Consider the following 13,836-nt stretch of genomic DNA (forward strand, 5'->3'; position numbering starts at 1 on the left):
AGCAAGGCTGAGGGAAGGACCTGCACAGCCTCCAAAGGCACCTCCAGGGAAGGGACAAGCCAAGGCCACACGGACACCGCAGCGTGTCCCCAACACAACACCTTTTATTGTGGTGGTTTGCTTTTTTGTTTCCAACAGCCAAGTGCCACCTGAGTCCCCTCTCTGACAAGGTCTGACCCAAGCGTGTGACAGCTCCTCTGCACTTTGCACAGACCACAGGGAAGGGCCACCAGAACCTCAGGGCTGGAACAGGCACCGCTGGAATCCCACCGCCCTTCAAAGCACAAAACAGAGCAAATTCTTCAAGCTCCGAGCTGAAGAGCTGCAGCTTTTACATAACACCTTCCCCTGCCCTCGCCCACCTGCACTGAGTCAGCACAGCAGCTTCTCCTCATCTGCACTTTCCCTTTTCTGCAGAAGGTTACCCAATCTCTGCAGCCACCACAAAGGGATCAAGAAACAATTTTAAAAGGGAATTTCTTCCCCGATCGCTTATTCCCCATTAGGATTTCTATTTTGCATCACTACTGAAGTGACAGATATCACAGAAAATTACATCAGGTCTTTTCTGCCCTCTGACTCATATTCCTAAATAACTCTGGTTGACTCATTTCTCCTAACTGGCTGATAGCTAAGATTTTCCTCTCTTTAAAAGAAAAAAAACAAACAAAAAAAAGGCTTTCTCCCTTCAGCCTTTCCAGGTGATTCTGAACATTCCCACTAGTTAATTATAGGGAATCAGAAGAAAAGCAAAGGAGTTTTACCTGACTGACAGCCCACCTACCTCACTGCCCTAATTACAACACGTGAAATCCCCTGTGAGCAAACCCATCCTGTATTAGCTCCATACAAAATGGACTCGTTATATCCAGTCACTAAAAACACAGCCAACAGATTTACTATGAAAAATTAAAGCATTTTGCAAATGTTATGTTCTACATCTACCTACAACTGCATTTATGTTGCTACAGAAAAAAAGCACCATTAGCGTTGGAAATCATTAATATATCATTAATATCAATCAGCACCATGAGTGAATGGAGCCACAAGGGGACAGGACACCAAGAGATATGCTGTTTTATTTAAAATCAGAACACAGTAGATAACAGAAAGACTTATTATGCAAACAACTCCACTGGATGTTTCACAATTTGCTCGACCTATAAAAGTGCCCTTTATTAAGAGTCTGGGATCACACAGAGGAACTGTTCAGGCACAGGACGACTCTGCCCCTCTGAGCTCCACGGGAGGGCAAGAAAATCCTCGGTCTGAGCTCTGTGATTCCAGTTTGAGAGGGCAGAGGAGTCCCAGGAGAGGTGGAGCCCGAGGCTGTGGAGGTTGGGGCAGTAATGGGGATGGTGACCTCGACCAGGCAGTGCCCAGGTGCCTCCTGCATCCCAGGGCAGCTCCTGTTCCCTCCTGCAGGACAGAGGTGACCTGTCTGCACCAGCTGTGCTGGAACAACCGACTCCACTTCTCTGGGAGGCAGCCCTGAGCGCAGGGAGACCCAGCCAGGAGCCAGAACTGCTCCCTGCAGTCCCAGCTCCAAGTCCCAACTCACAAAACTGCACACAAAAGACTGGCACAAATAATGCTGCCCGAAGAGAGCATTTCCAATGCTACCAACACTCTAAAGCCGTGTTACACATTGTATTTAAAGGATTTTTCTCCACTCCAATTGCTTTGGGGAAGTATATGCTATTTGTAGCAGACATCAAAAATCCTTTTTTTATATATATATGTATATATTTTTTTTTTTTGGCAAGCATCGTGATCCACCCCCTCTCAAGTCTCAGCTTGCCTATGGCATTGTAATCTCACTATCTTATAAACAGTGCAAATTAGTACAATTCTAAACATCCTAGCCAGAGCAGAATTAATTTATTAGCTATAACAGAACAGGAGAAGCTGTTGAAGGGCAACAGGTTGAAAGCACTGACGCAGCTCTTGCCAGGTTAGTGTTTCATCAAGTTTGTTGCTGAAAGGATTAAACAGATTTCCACAGTCATTCTTCTCCTTTACCCTTGAACATCACCAGCAGTCAAGTAAATATTTACAGTTTGTGTGCGCACACACACACAAAATTAATGGCAAAACGTTTTCCATGAGCAGCTGGACTTCAGTTATGAGCTTGCAATAACTGAAACATCACATTAGTTACATCAGCTATGTTCAAACTTACCCATCAGTGAAGGCAACTATAAGCTTACAAATAGCAGATACAACTGTTTTTTCTGAAGTATGAGGGTCAGTTTTTAGTAAAAGTCAGTGCTCTTGAAGAGCCCTTAAATTAGAGTTAAGCAATGGCCATTCAAATGATAAAAATGCTAATATCCTAGAATTACAATCACAAGTAGTGATCCTAAGGCACATCAGCCACATGCATATGCAATAATGCATTGTTTTGCTTTCAGACAAAAAAATTGCATTAGCTTTGTCTGTATTTAGTGTGCACAAGAGGTTGTTTTTAGATAAAGTATCCCTGAAAGGTCATTGTTATCACAAAAGTTACCAAAAGACAGAAGATTTAACAAGTAGTAAAAATATTTTTGGACTACTAATACCAATAAAGTCTGATACATAAAATGCAGTGCAAATTCACTATACACTTATCTATCACCCCCCACCACTTCTGAGGATTTCCAACTCTCAGAAAAAAAGTTGGCACTTGATAAGTGTAAAATATACCTGGTTGTTTTTATGTAATCTTAGTAAAACTGATTTAGGAGTGTTTTAGAGTTTTTGTGTAGCAGGCTCGAAGTATGAATTTCTGTACTCGGACACCACCCTGGTAGCCCCCACCCACTTTAATTCTTTCTAGGACAAAAACCATTTCTACAGCAGACTCATGTTTAGCATCCAGATACAACAGCTGCCACCCAAATACCAGCACTAACAGCACAGCAAAGTTACTTTGAAACGAGTCATAATTAACCATGCTCATACAAAGCTTCAGTGAGAAAATAATACCAAGAAAAGATATCACACTATTAAAAAAGAAACAACCACATCCTGTACCATCACTAGATTACAGAAAAAACACACTTTGCAAACAAATCCAATGCACATTGCTTCACAAAATCCCCCATCTATAAATACTTGCCAGACTTCCACTGGGGAATTGGTTCAGATGCAGTAACACTGACCAACCTTCTGCCCTTTGTCTGCAGAAGGCAAACCAAGCCAAATGACCATATTCATATTTTCAGAATCAAGAGCTTCCTGTTATGAGCTTAATTTCAGATTTGTATTTGCTTACCATCACACTCCAGAGGAAATGATTAAGGGACAATCCAGGACTTACATAAAGAAAAAAAAAAATAGATATTCTATTCTGACTGATGTTTGTAGTACAAACTTCCAAACAATGTAGTGCATTCCAGCACAATGATACCAAAATAACTGAAATAACCAGGGGCTTTGACAGCTTCTGATTGATAACAAATTCACAGACACATTCTGTGCAAACAACTAGTGTTAAAAATTGCCTCCCCCAGTGCTGGATTAAAATACCAGCATGTGTCTGCACCTTAGGCTTCAAGAGTCACATTGAGAGTGAAATCTGAGCTGCCCTAAAAAGCCTCTCCCATCCAGAGGCAGAAGTTAAGAACAGATTCTGTAAGATCTGTAAGATGCAAACAGCCACCAGGACATCAAAAGGCTTTTCTTTTTTGCCTATTTGCAGAGAAACATTAATTGCAAATTCCAGATAGATAAACATGCCCCAAACTGCAAAACTAAACTAAATGGGAAAGTTAAAAGTAGTTCTGTAAAGTGAGAGACAGAGTTAAGGGATAAAATTAAATTGTGGAAATTCAAGTGGGCAATTACATGTGAAAATCCAGTATTTGATTAAGAAAATACCCTGCCTAGATTCCTGGAATCACATGGTAGCAAAAGCTAAGCACCTGTGTAAAAAAATCATTTCTGTATTCAAGGTATGGAAAAGGAGAGAAAACCCAACCATTAGAAAGACTCTTAATAGGCAAGGAAATAAAACTGCCTGGTAAAGTGTCTATAAAACCCTAAACTGGCTCCACAAACAGTTTAGTTGCATTTCAAGAGACCAGGACTTTGAGGGTACCAAGCTGTTTAAGAGTGGGAGTAGTGCCTACTTTGATTACACACTAAGGTAACAACTGAAATACAGAAATGAAACTCTTGTCCTTTTCCCTGCCTAACCCCCCAAGGTGTTCTGACAGGAGTTTCAGCTCAGTGAGCTCTGAAAACGCCGTGCACCTGGCCCTGGATGCAGAAGGATGCTGAGGGGGGCCCTGTGCACACCCCTTGCCCGGCAGTCAGATATGGTTGTTGCCATCCCAGCATTGTCACAGAATTCCTCAGAGGGACAACCAGCTCCCCGTTTGCCACACATACATCCAGCTGCCATGGGAATACACCAGAACAGAGGAGGATGCTGATTTACCATCACTGAGGAATTCAGAGCGTGACTCGGTTTGTAACATCAGCACGTCCACTGCGAGTGCCTTCCCAATTTGATGGATTTACAGAATTTAGACCTCACCACCTTCCTAGGAAAACCTTGTCATCACTGACCTTTGCAAACAAACATCACATTTAGCAAAGCAACTGCAAACCTCTGTGCCACAGCTCGGCCTTTGTGCTCCATTGTGCAAAGAACAGAGGCTTCCCATTGCCTACAGCAAGTCTCTGATGGGGGAAAAGGAAATATAAGCACCAATACATAAGTCAGGCGCACCCAAACATTTACTGGAGGATGAAGCCAGGGTGTGGCGGAAGGCGAGGTGGTCTTTGGGGCAGAGGTGGAGGATAGGGGGGCACAAACTGAGCTGGGTATCCCGGCTGTGCCGCTTGGCTCGTGGGCTGAGCTGCTCCCGGCCGGGGCGGGAGGGGAGGGTACGGAGCACCTGGGTAGGAGAGAGCTGGTCCTGAGCTCATGGCCGCGGTGAAGGGAGTGGGGAAGCGTCCAGCCGGGCCTGAGGGGGGCGGCGGGGGCGGGATCCGCCGCGGCACCGCCGAGGGAGGAGGGTTCGCATCCCCCTTGTAGGGATCGGCAGCGGCTGCTGCGGGCTCGGCTGCCCTCGGCTGCGGCGGCGCCTGAACCTGAGCAAGTCTCTGTCCCTTCAGCACCATTTCCTGCAGCTTCTCGATCTTCACCCGGCGCAGGTGAGCCAGCTTCCTCTTGCTCTGGTACTCGTCGATGAAAGAATCCAGCGGTATTTCACCATCAAGGAACCTTTCTGCCATATTCTGTCAAATACAGAACATTCTCTTAGGAAACAGCCTACTTCAACAGAATCTAAATGGCTCACATCCCAAAAATAGCAGCATTTTGCCTGTGATTTTCCAGCTGGCATATGGAAGATGACTGGCATACTGAAGAATTCTGAGCAGAACTTTAGGTGGTTATTACTCAGAAGCACTGAGAGTTAAATATCACTTTTGCATAAATTTATACTGAAGTAACAGCAGTAAAAACATCTGAATCTCGCTCTGAGCGCTCCCCTGATCACCAGAGATGGGAACAAACCGAGTCCAGCAGCTTCCCAGATTGCCAGCTAAGCTGAATTACAGCTCAGTGCTCCTGGAATGCCAACAGAAACACTGAGAACTCTGTGAGACTCAGCACAGAGATTATTGCTAAGTCAGGCTTAAAACTCACCCTTATTTGTGTCTTTGGGTAAATGATGTTTAATGACTGAGAGCTGAACAAACATAAAATCACAAAATTCAGCCTGCCCTGAGAATGTCTTCTTACAATCACAACTCAAGGTTAATAAGCAAATTTTTTCTCCTGATCAATTACAGAAAATGCCTGCATGCAAATCAGCAAACAAAACCAAACACTCCCATTATTCTGGAGTCACACCACCCTTCAAGCACTTGTGTCTCAGCAAGTGGTGACCACTGGCACCTTCACAGACACACTGAAATCACAATGGAGTATTTCACCAGAGACACTGGAGGAAAAGCAGCACAGGCACGGTTTTTTAATTAGGCTACTAATTGACATTTATTATGAAGCAATACATGTACCAGGCAAACCCCATTGCAAAAAGATTCCACATTTTTAAACTCTACACGTTTGAAGGCAAAGCCAAGGAACTAAGAGGGTTTGCCTATCTTTTCTAAAAAAGAGTACTTTCTCTCTTGAACTCAATGATGTTAAGAGTAAAATATTACTCAGATAAAAAAGAAATTAAATTGCTGGAATCAAATAGCTGCTGCCTGAAGTTCAAAGCAGAGAAAAGACCATATCCTTAAAACTACTCTTAATCTGTCACATGCTCAACTCAGCACTGCAGCCATGGACACTGGAAGGTTCTGGTGATGGGTGGAAGTGGCAGAATTGGGGTTTTCTGTTATTACCTCTGTGTCTTCCTCAATCTTCGCCCCCTCAGTCTGCAGCAGTGCCAGCAGGGTCTCCAGGGAAGCGTTACTGGATTGTCTGTCTGCAAAGGCACAGGAAGGACAGAAAATGACAGCTGGCTCTAAGTGACTTGGAACTGCACAACAACCTCCAAAGCACATCTGCACAACCAGCAGACCCTGCAGTACCCTACACAGGGTGATGCACAGTAAGAAATACATTAACAACTTCAGGAATATTGTCAGAGTGCTAAGAGTTGAAATTTAATTCCAATTATATATTGGAATTAAATATTGAAATATAAATTCAACATAATATTGAAAGCACTTCAGCAAGTGCAGTATCAGATGTACACTATAATTCAGTATGAAAGTTAAATGTAATATTCCATTTGATTTCTAAATAGTCACTGGAAATTCAAAGTGTTTTGCTCTTTAGCAAGGTAAATGAAGTTGATAATGTAGAGAAGAGTAGGTCAAGAATAGGTAGGTAACAGGAAGAACCCACAGTATCTGTTACTAGATGTGACAGTCACTTAATAAATCATCAGAAGTGTGATCTATTTCAGCACTACACAAGAATGACATTTCACTTTGTACCCTAATTCACACAGCTAAAAATGAGACGCCAAAAACCAAACAACAAACAGGCAACAGATTTACATTCACTTAAAAAACAGCAAATCATAATTGTCAACAGCCAGTGTTACCTAGTTTTGTTTTCTTTATCTGGTATGCTTCAAAAAGAACTTGCAGCTCTTGGTATTTCTCAGTTAAATTTGATTTTAGAGACTCCAACTTTGGCTGGTACAGGAGATTTCCCTCTGCCAGACTGCGGTTGCTGGCAAGAGTCATGTCCTTGCTGTGCTGAACATTTTGGGCCTAGACATAAATTAAAAACAAAAAAAAAAGTGTGTGAAATGACAGTGAAATTATTAAGCAATAAATGAGACATTAAAATGAGACTGATTCTGTGAAAACTTTTAAATAAATAACAAAAGTATGCAAAAATTAGTGCTGTGGCACTGGACCTGCACCTGATGAACAAATGATGAAAATTGACAGATGAACCAACAGCTCTTGAAAAACTCTGAATTCCAGCAGTGAGATACAATGAGTGCAGAAGAATATCATCCCTTAGCTTGTTAATGTGTAAAAAATAAGGATTGCATCGTGACTGTTCCTTTTCCAGAATATTCTTCCCTAACTGTGTTACACCAATGCTGGATTAATGCCAAAACCTTCATTTTTTTCAGTTTAATCCTTCTGCTTAACAGTTCCTAGCCTAAAGAAAAAGTGACAATTCTCACACACCCAGGATTCAGCCAGATTCCAGTTTGCTCACACTCACACATGCACATGATTTTATCAAGGGAGCCTTCAGGAGCTCTGGGAGAGCTGAGTGTGTGGAGAAGTCTGCCCTGGGTGTCACATTAGATTCATTAAAATATTCAGACATCAAAAGGGAAAAAAAAAAAAAAAAACAACCAAGGGATTTGATTTCAGATTCTCAGGCTGAATTAACAAGTGGAATAGTCCTCCCAGGGCACAACAGACTAATTCTATTGAGCTGCCTTCAAAACCAACAGAAGTTTGGTACATTTTTGTGACCTCCTCCATCCATGTGCCCCCTCTAGTCCAGGTTATCCCTGTCCAGCTGCAGCTGCTCCCATTTACAGCCCCTGCAAACAGAAGCACAGACCTTGCTCTTAAAGCTGAAACTTAAGGAGGAGCTGGTGAAGACCCATCCACTTGTTTCAGGACACTGAAATATTTCATGTCACTGTAAGAAATTTGAAGTCTTTGAATTCTATTTCACAAACAGATATAATCCCAAAGTGATGCAACTTGAATGCAATCACCAGAATAATCTCTGTCACTGATGTTAAGGTCTGTGTAAAATCCTTACAGCAACTGTTCCACTACAACTGGAAGTTAATTTGAGGAATCAGAAAGCAAACACTGTAAAGTTTGCCTAAAGTATGCTGTAAAAAAGCTTTCTAAAATGAGTAATTTAAAACTACCAAAAAACCACCTGCAAAATCATCCAAGGGTCAAAGGCACAGTCCAGCATGAGCAGTCTATTAAGATTATCAGTGCAGCACAAAGCATGCTTTCAGCATCCATTCACAGCTTTCCACAAGCCCAAGACAAAGGCTGAGGAAGGAATAAATCCAACAAAAGGTATTATGTTGTCCATGTGACAAAAATGTGCATTAGCAGGGAACTGCTCCTGCACTGGCTGTTCACCTGCCCACTGGAAGTGCAAGGAAAAAAGTTATTTAGAGATAAAAGTCAGGAGCATGGGAGTCCAGCAGAATTCCTAACAAGACTCTTGAGGTCATGAGTACTTCAACAGGCAGGAAACTGTTGAACTGTTAATCTGAAACCAGATGAAAATACCAGTCAGAATCACGAGACACAGTGAGACAGGACAATATTAAGGAGAATATATCACGTTTTTTTTAAACTGCTAAGCTCTCACTATGAATTCTGAATGGGACAAACAGGGCAAACATACTGAGCTGCTTATAAGGGGATTTTACAAGGATTGCTCACTCCTGAGCAGGCCACTCAACACCAAACTGTGCTGCAAGAAAATGAATACATGGACACACGGAGATTATTAAAAACAAAAGCTATGGTTTATGCAGCACTTCAAAATTTCAACTGCTTAAAAAAAGAATTTCTTTAATGAACATAATTTGAATAACTTTACTCAAGGATTTATTTAATAAGCATTTCCAAGAGCAGGAAGCAGAACTACTTTGGGAATTTAGAGTCTACTACTTTTATGAACTGCAGCTTTGTTTCATCCCACTTTTAAAAAAGGGAGAAAAAAAAAGCTGGATAAAATTAAACCAGAACTAGTACTAGCTTAGCAACATTCATACTATAAATGTTGATCCCTTATTCTAAAATAATGGTTTGCAGCAAGAGTTATTTGTGTAAAATGTCTCTGAGGAAGTGTCACCCTGGCTCATCCAAAAGCACATTTCCAGAGGAGCTGCCTCCTGAGACACTGAGCAATCCTGACTACCCACAAAGTCCATCAAGAGCTGCTCTAATTATAAGCTTGCTCTGGCCAGCACCACAGAGAGGAGTCTCTTGGTACCTTCGAGAAAAAGTCTCTTAAGGAGCTATAAATAAAAAGCAGCTTTGTGTGGCACCATTTTAATTGCTTTATACATAGGACACATCCATGGTAGTTTTAGATTTCTCCAGCCTCTATCACTCCCACATTCTCTTTCACTTACACATACTTGTAAATGAAGAAGAAAATATGCAGTCACACTGTGGAAGTATAAAGATGCACACTCAGAGTGTCAAATTAACCCCTGAAACTGGAGCTGACAGGTGCAGAGTAGGAGAAGAGACTTCTTTCACAGAAGATTTAGGAGTGCTTTTCATCAAGGACTCGTGAATAATAATATACCCCCTAAGAACATCTGTTCTGTAATAAATATTAAAACATACTGCAAAGTAATTAGATTGGCTAAATTTAGCTCTTTTGATTACTTGAAAATGACAAAATAAAGCTTAGAAGGTAAGCTGCAGTTCCTAGACATTTCTTGCAGAGGCAAGACACAGCACTGCAATTTGCACTCGTCAGACACAGACAAGTTACTCATTTGATACTCAGCTAGAAGAGAGAAATCTGTAGTTGTCACCAAGTCTAATTCCTAACTTTGCAACTAAATTTCATGTTTGGCCAACAAGAACATGACCACTTGCACAATGTGGTTTTAGGACAGGAGTAGGAATCCAAGAAATCTGGGCATGAATGCACATAGTTTAACTTGGACTTTCTGCCCTGTGTGATCTGTTCAATCAGCTTTTGAGAAAAGGACTAGGCTCAAAAAATTCCTTTTGTGCTTGCCAGTGTACTCTGAAATGCTGGAATGAGAAGAAGGCAGTACATTTCTGACCTCTAGATTTCACATAATTAAGGTATTGAAAAGCAAACAATTTTTGGCCATGGAACCTTAGCACTCAGTAACACAATACTGCACTGTTACAGAAGTGATGCTCCAGGAGATGAAAAGAAAATTCACCTTCACAGGGAAATTCATCAAATCATCACCAGTGTCAGGTCACAAATTCTCTCATCTGTGCTTTTCAGGGTTATCTCACCAAGACTGACTTTTCTAAACAAATTACTTTTATGACCCTGCCATGGCAGGGGGTTTGGAACTAAATGATCTTTCAGGTCCCTTCTAACCCAAACCATCCTGTAATTGCCAATTTCATGAAGATGGATGCTGTACATGCACTACAAAGATCAACCTGAGAAATGATAAAAAAAAAACCCTCCTCAGTTTTAAAAGACTGGGAGTACCAGACAAGCAGCTTCCTTCCTTTTTCTGGCAGACAAGATGTTCGTTGTTCAAGCCCTGCAAACCCAACCTCAGACAGGAAAAGCAGCAGCTCAGCTCTGATGCCACAGTGTCACCCACCTGGGGACACACGTGCAGGACGTTCTGGGAGCACATCACCCTGTGGGCACACACAGACACAGACACACACCCCCACAAATCCTGCTCAAATGTCACACAGGAATACATTCCCTCTAAGGCTGGAAGCGCCTATTTTTAACTGTTAGCAAGAAAGCCAAGTGGTTTTTCCAAATCCTCCTCCTCTGTGAACAAAACATTGGGGTTTGAGCTGGGTTTCCCTTGCAACAAGGAGAACAAAGGATTTTTTCAATTGTGGAATAATCAGCTTTAACCAAGTCTGCCACTGAAAATACAAGTGGCCTTAGAGAAGGGATTCGGGATAGTGATTTAATTGGCATGTCACAGTAAAATTAGGAATTTAAGAACTCTGGAATAATGCCACAACCTGGATACATATGGACTGACAGCCAAGCAGCAGTGAAGTCACCATGGTGCCTCCTTAATGTTCAGGATTTCCCTCTCTCCCTCTTCCTGCCACACACTTCCCAGTGAAAAACTCAGGTCTCAGCAGCACAGGCAATAAACAATTCAGTGAAGGCAAAAACAGAAGGAGGAAAAAATATTCAAGCATGGCCAATTCCTTCCAAGATGGGTAAACACATTTCTAGTTGAACAGACTCCAGTAAAAGCCTCCACCTGCAATAAAAGAGGATTATAGCAGACAGCAGCACAGCCGTGTTTCCACACAGCCTGAGCACCTTCAAACCTGGCCACACTTTCCAAACACCACAAAATATTCCCTCGGGCCCACAGAACTTTGCTCTACAATTTCAGAGCCTTAAGATGCCAAGGAAAGAGGAAAACCTGAGGGTCAAATCGAGAATATGGGCTGGTTGTGTAGAGAGGTTTTCTACCGAGGTCATGAGGTTTTCTGTCACTTGTGACCTACAGTCTTAAGTCCACACTGACAAATAAATGATAATAAAGAGCCCACCTAGGCAGGCCTTGTGCACATGTCCCTTGTCAGGGGTCACACTGGAGCCAGCAGCACTGCACCAGTTCCATCTTCACCAAGTTAAGCCCATTATAACCCGCTGAGTTTCCTTAAATAGCTTTTATTCAGCAGGGTGCTCCTGCCCCTGCACACCACAGGGCCTCCAAAAGCTCTCTGCATGTTCTACTTCTACAGCACCGTCTGTTTCATCTAAGTTCTCAAAATATAGGCTCGCACAAAAAGTTATTATGGCTGCCCCACTCTCAGAAATCTACTGGCACAAAGTTCAAGATCTAAATTGTTGCATAATACAGCAAATAAATTCCCCAGGACACCTCATCAACCCAGCCTTCAGTGGGCCTCTCCATGGGTAATACTTTGACAATTTGGCTCGAGGTGATCGGGAACAATTTCCTCAGAAGTACCAAAAGGACCAGAATCTTAGTTTGAGAGAACACAATTATAACTGATTTCACTTAATAAACTAAACTCCTTTCTCAAGAACACATTGCCACTGTTTTTCATCTCCTGAGGTTTTTGTCCTCTAATTTAAGAAAACAAAAAAACTCCCAATAAATACAGGACTCAGAAAAGCAGAGCACATATTTTTCAAGTTTTCATACATATAGTTTAATCTTATTTGCTCTTATCTGACTAAGAGTAAGATTCTTTCAGGGACATCTGTGGCCAAATAAACCCAGAACAGTCTCATATCTGAACTGTAACACCCAGTGTCCACTGGCACATAGAAAACCCAGTTGAAGACAACCACAGCCAGACGAAGAAAACAGGCTCCTGTTTTGTTTTAGGAATCACGGATCCAAAAGCACGACTTAGAGCGTGATGCACTGACAAAGACACTTCAAACAGGCAAAACAAGCAGCAGAAAAGCCTGACAGCCCTGGCTGTGCCCAGCATACCAACCGAGGCACACAGAAATCTCTTTCACATTGTTTTGAATTCACCCTGGCAAAATCCTTCACCACGGCCACGGCACAAAACAAGGGCAGTGCGAACGGATCCCACCTCCGCGCCGTCAGTGTCTCTTAATTCAGCGGTTGAATTTATTTAATTTCGCGTTCGCGTTTTCAGCCCGCCGAGCCCTCACTCCTCGTACGGCACCCAGCGGGCAGCGATCCCCCCGCCGGGGAACAAAAGGCCGGGACCGGGAGAACGAGGGCCGGGGGCGGCAGGGAAAGGGAAGCGAGGAAGGGACCGGCAGCGCTTCCCGCAGCTCCCGGGGCTCCTCACGCACCGGCAGCTCCACGGCGGGGCCGACACCGCCCGGCGGCTCCGGGGAGCGGGAGTCATGAACCCCCCCCAACACCGAGCAGCACCGGGGACCCTGCGGGCTGAGGGGGGCGGCCCGAGGAGAGGCCGCGGCCGGGGAGTATGAGGCGGCCCCTCACCTCTTCCATCTCGCGGGCCATGTCCTGGAGCTGCTCCTCGTCGTCCAGCAGCGCGCTGAGCTCCTGCAGACTCAGCCCCTCCAGGCGCCGCGCGTCCAGCGCCATCCCGGCCCCGCCGCCGCTCCCGCCCCGGCCCCGCACCGGAAGTGCCGCCGCGGGCTCGCCCCGGCCCGGCGGGCACCGCCCTCAGCGCCCCCTGCCGGGGGGGCGTGACGGGGCGTACCAGGGGGCTGCGCGCCGGGAGGGGGGCGCTGCTGGACCGAACCAAAGGGGCCCGCGGAGGGGGGCCGCGGTGGCTGAGCGGGCCCCGGCTGAGGGGAGCCCCCGTCGGGGGGTGAAGCCGTGTGAGGGGTCTGTGGGGACGGATCCTATGAGGGGTGAAGCCTCTGTGGGGGGAGCCCCTGTGAGGGAGTGAAGACCCTGTGAGCGGTTAAAGCCTCTGTGAGGGGATGAAGCCCCTGTGAGCGGTTAAAGCCCCTGTGAGGGGATGAAGCCCCTGTGAGGGGGTGAAGCCCCAGTGAGGGGTCTGTGGGTGAAGCCCCTGTGAGAGGTCTGTGAGGGGATGAAGCCCCTATGAGGGGGTGAAGCCCCTGTGAGAGGTCTGTGGGGGGAGCCCTGTGAGGGGAAGAAGCCCCTGTGAGGGGGTGAAGCCCCTATGAGGGGGTGAAGCCCCTGTGAGGGGGTG

At 44.5% G+C, this 13,836-nt stretch overlaps 1 protein-coding gene across 1 annotated transcript; it reads right to left on the reverse strand.

Moving 5' to 3' along the window:
* Positions 1–1,061: 1,061 nt before the first annotated feature.
* Positions 1,062–13,379, reverse strand: VPS37B (VPS37B subunit of ESCRT-I). Its single transcript, XM_002191834.6, has 4 exons — positions 13,152–13,379; positions 7,062–7,233; positions 6,352–6,434; positions 1,062–5,232 (listed from the first exon to the last, which is right to left on the reverse strand). The coding sequence occupies exons 1-4, from the start codon at positions 13,254–13,256 to the stop codon at positions 4,729–4,731; spliced, it is 864 nt and encodes a 287-aa protein (XP_002191870.5). The 5' UTR covers positions 13,257–13,379; the 3' UTR covers positions 1,062–4,728.
* Between the last annotated feature and the right edge of the window lie 457 nt (positions 13,380–13,836).

The sequence above is a fragment of the Taeniopygia guttata genome, chromosome 15 (assembly GCF_048771995.1).
Source record: "Taeniopygia guttata chromosome 15, bTaeGut7.mat, whole genome shotgun sequence".
NCBI lineage: Eukaryota > Metazoa > Chordata > Aves > Passeriformes > Estrildidae > Taeniopygia > Taeniopygia guttata.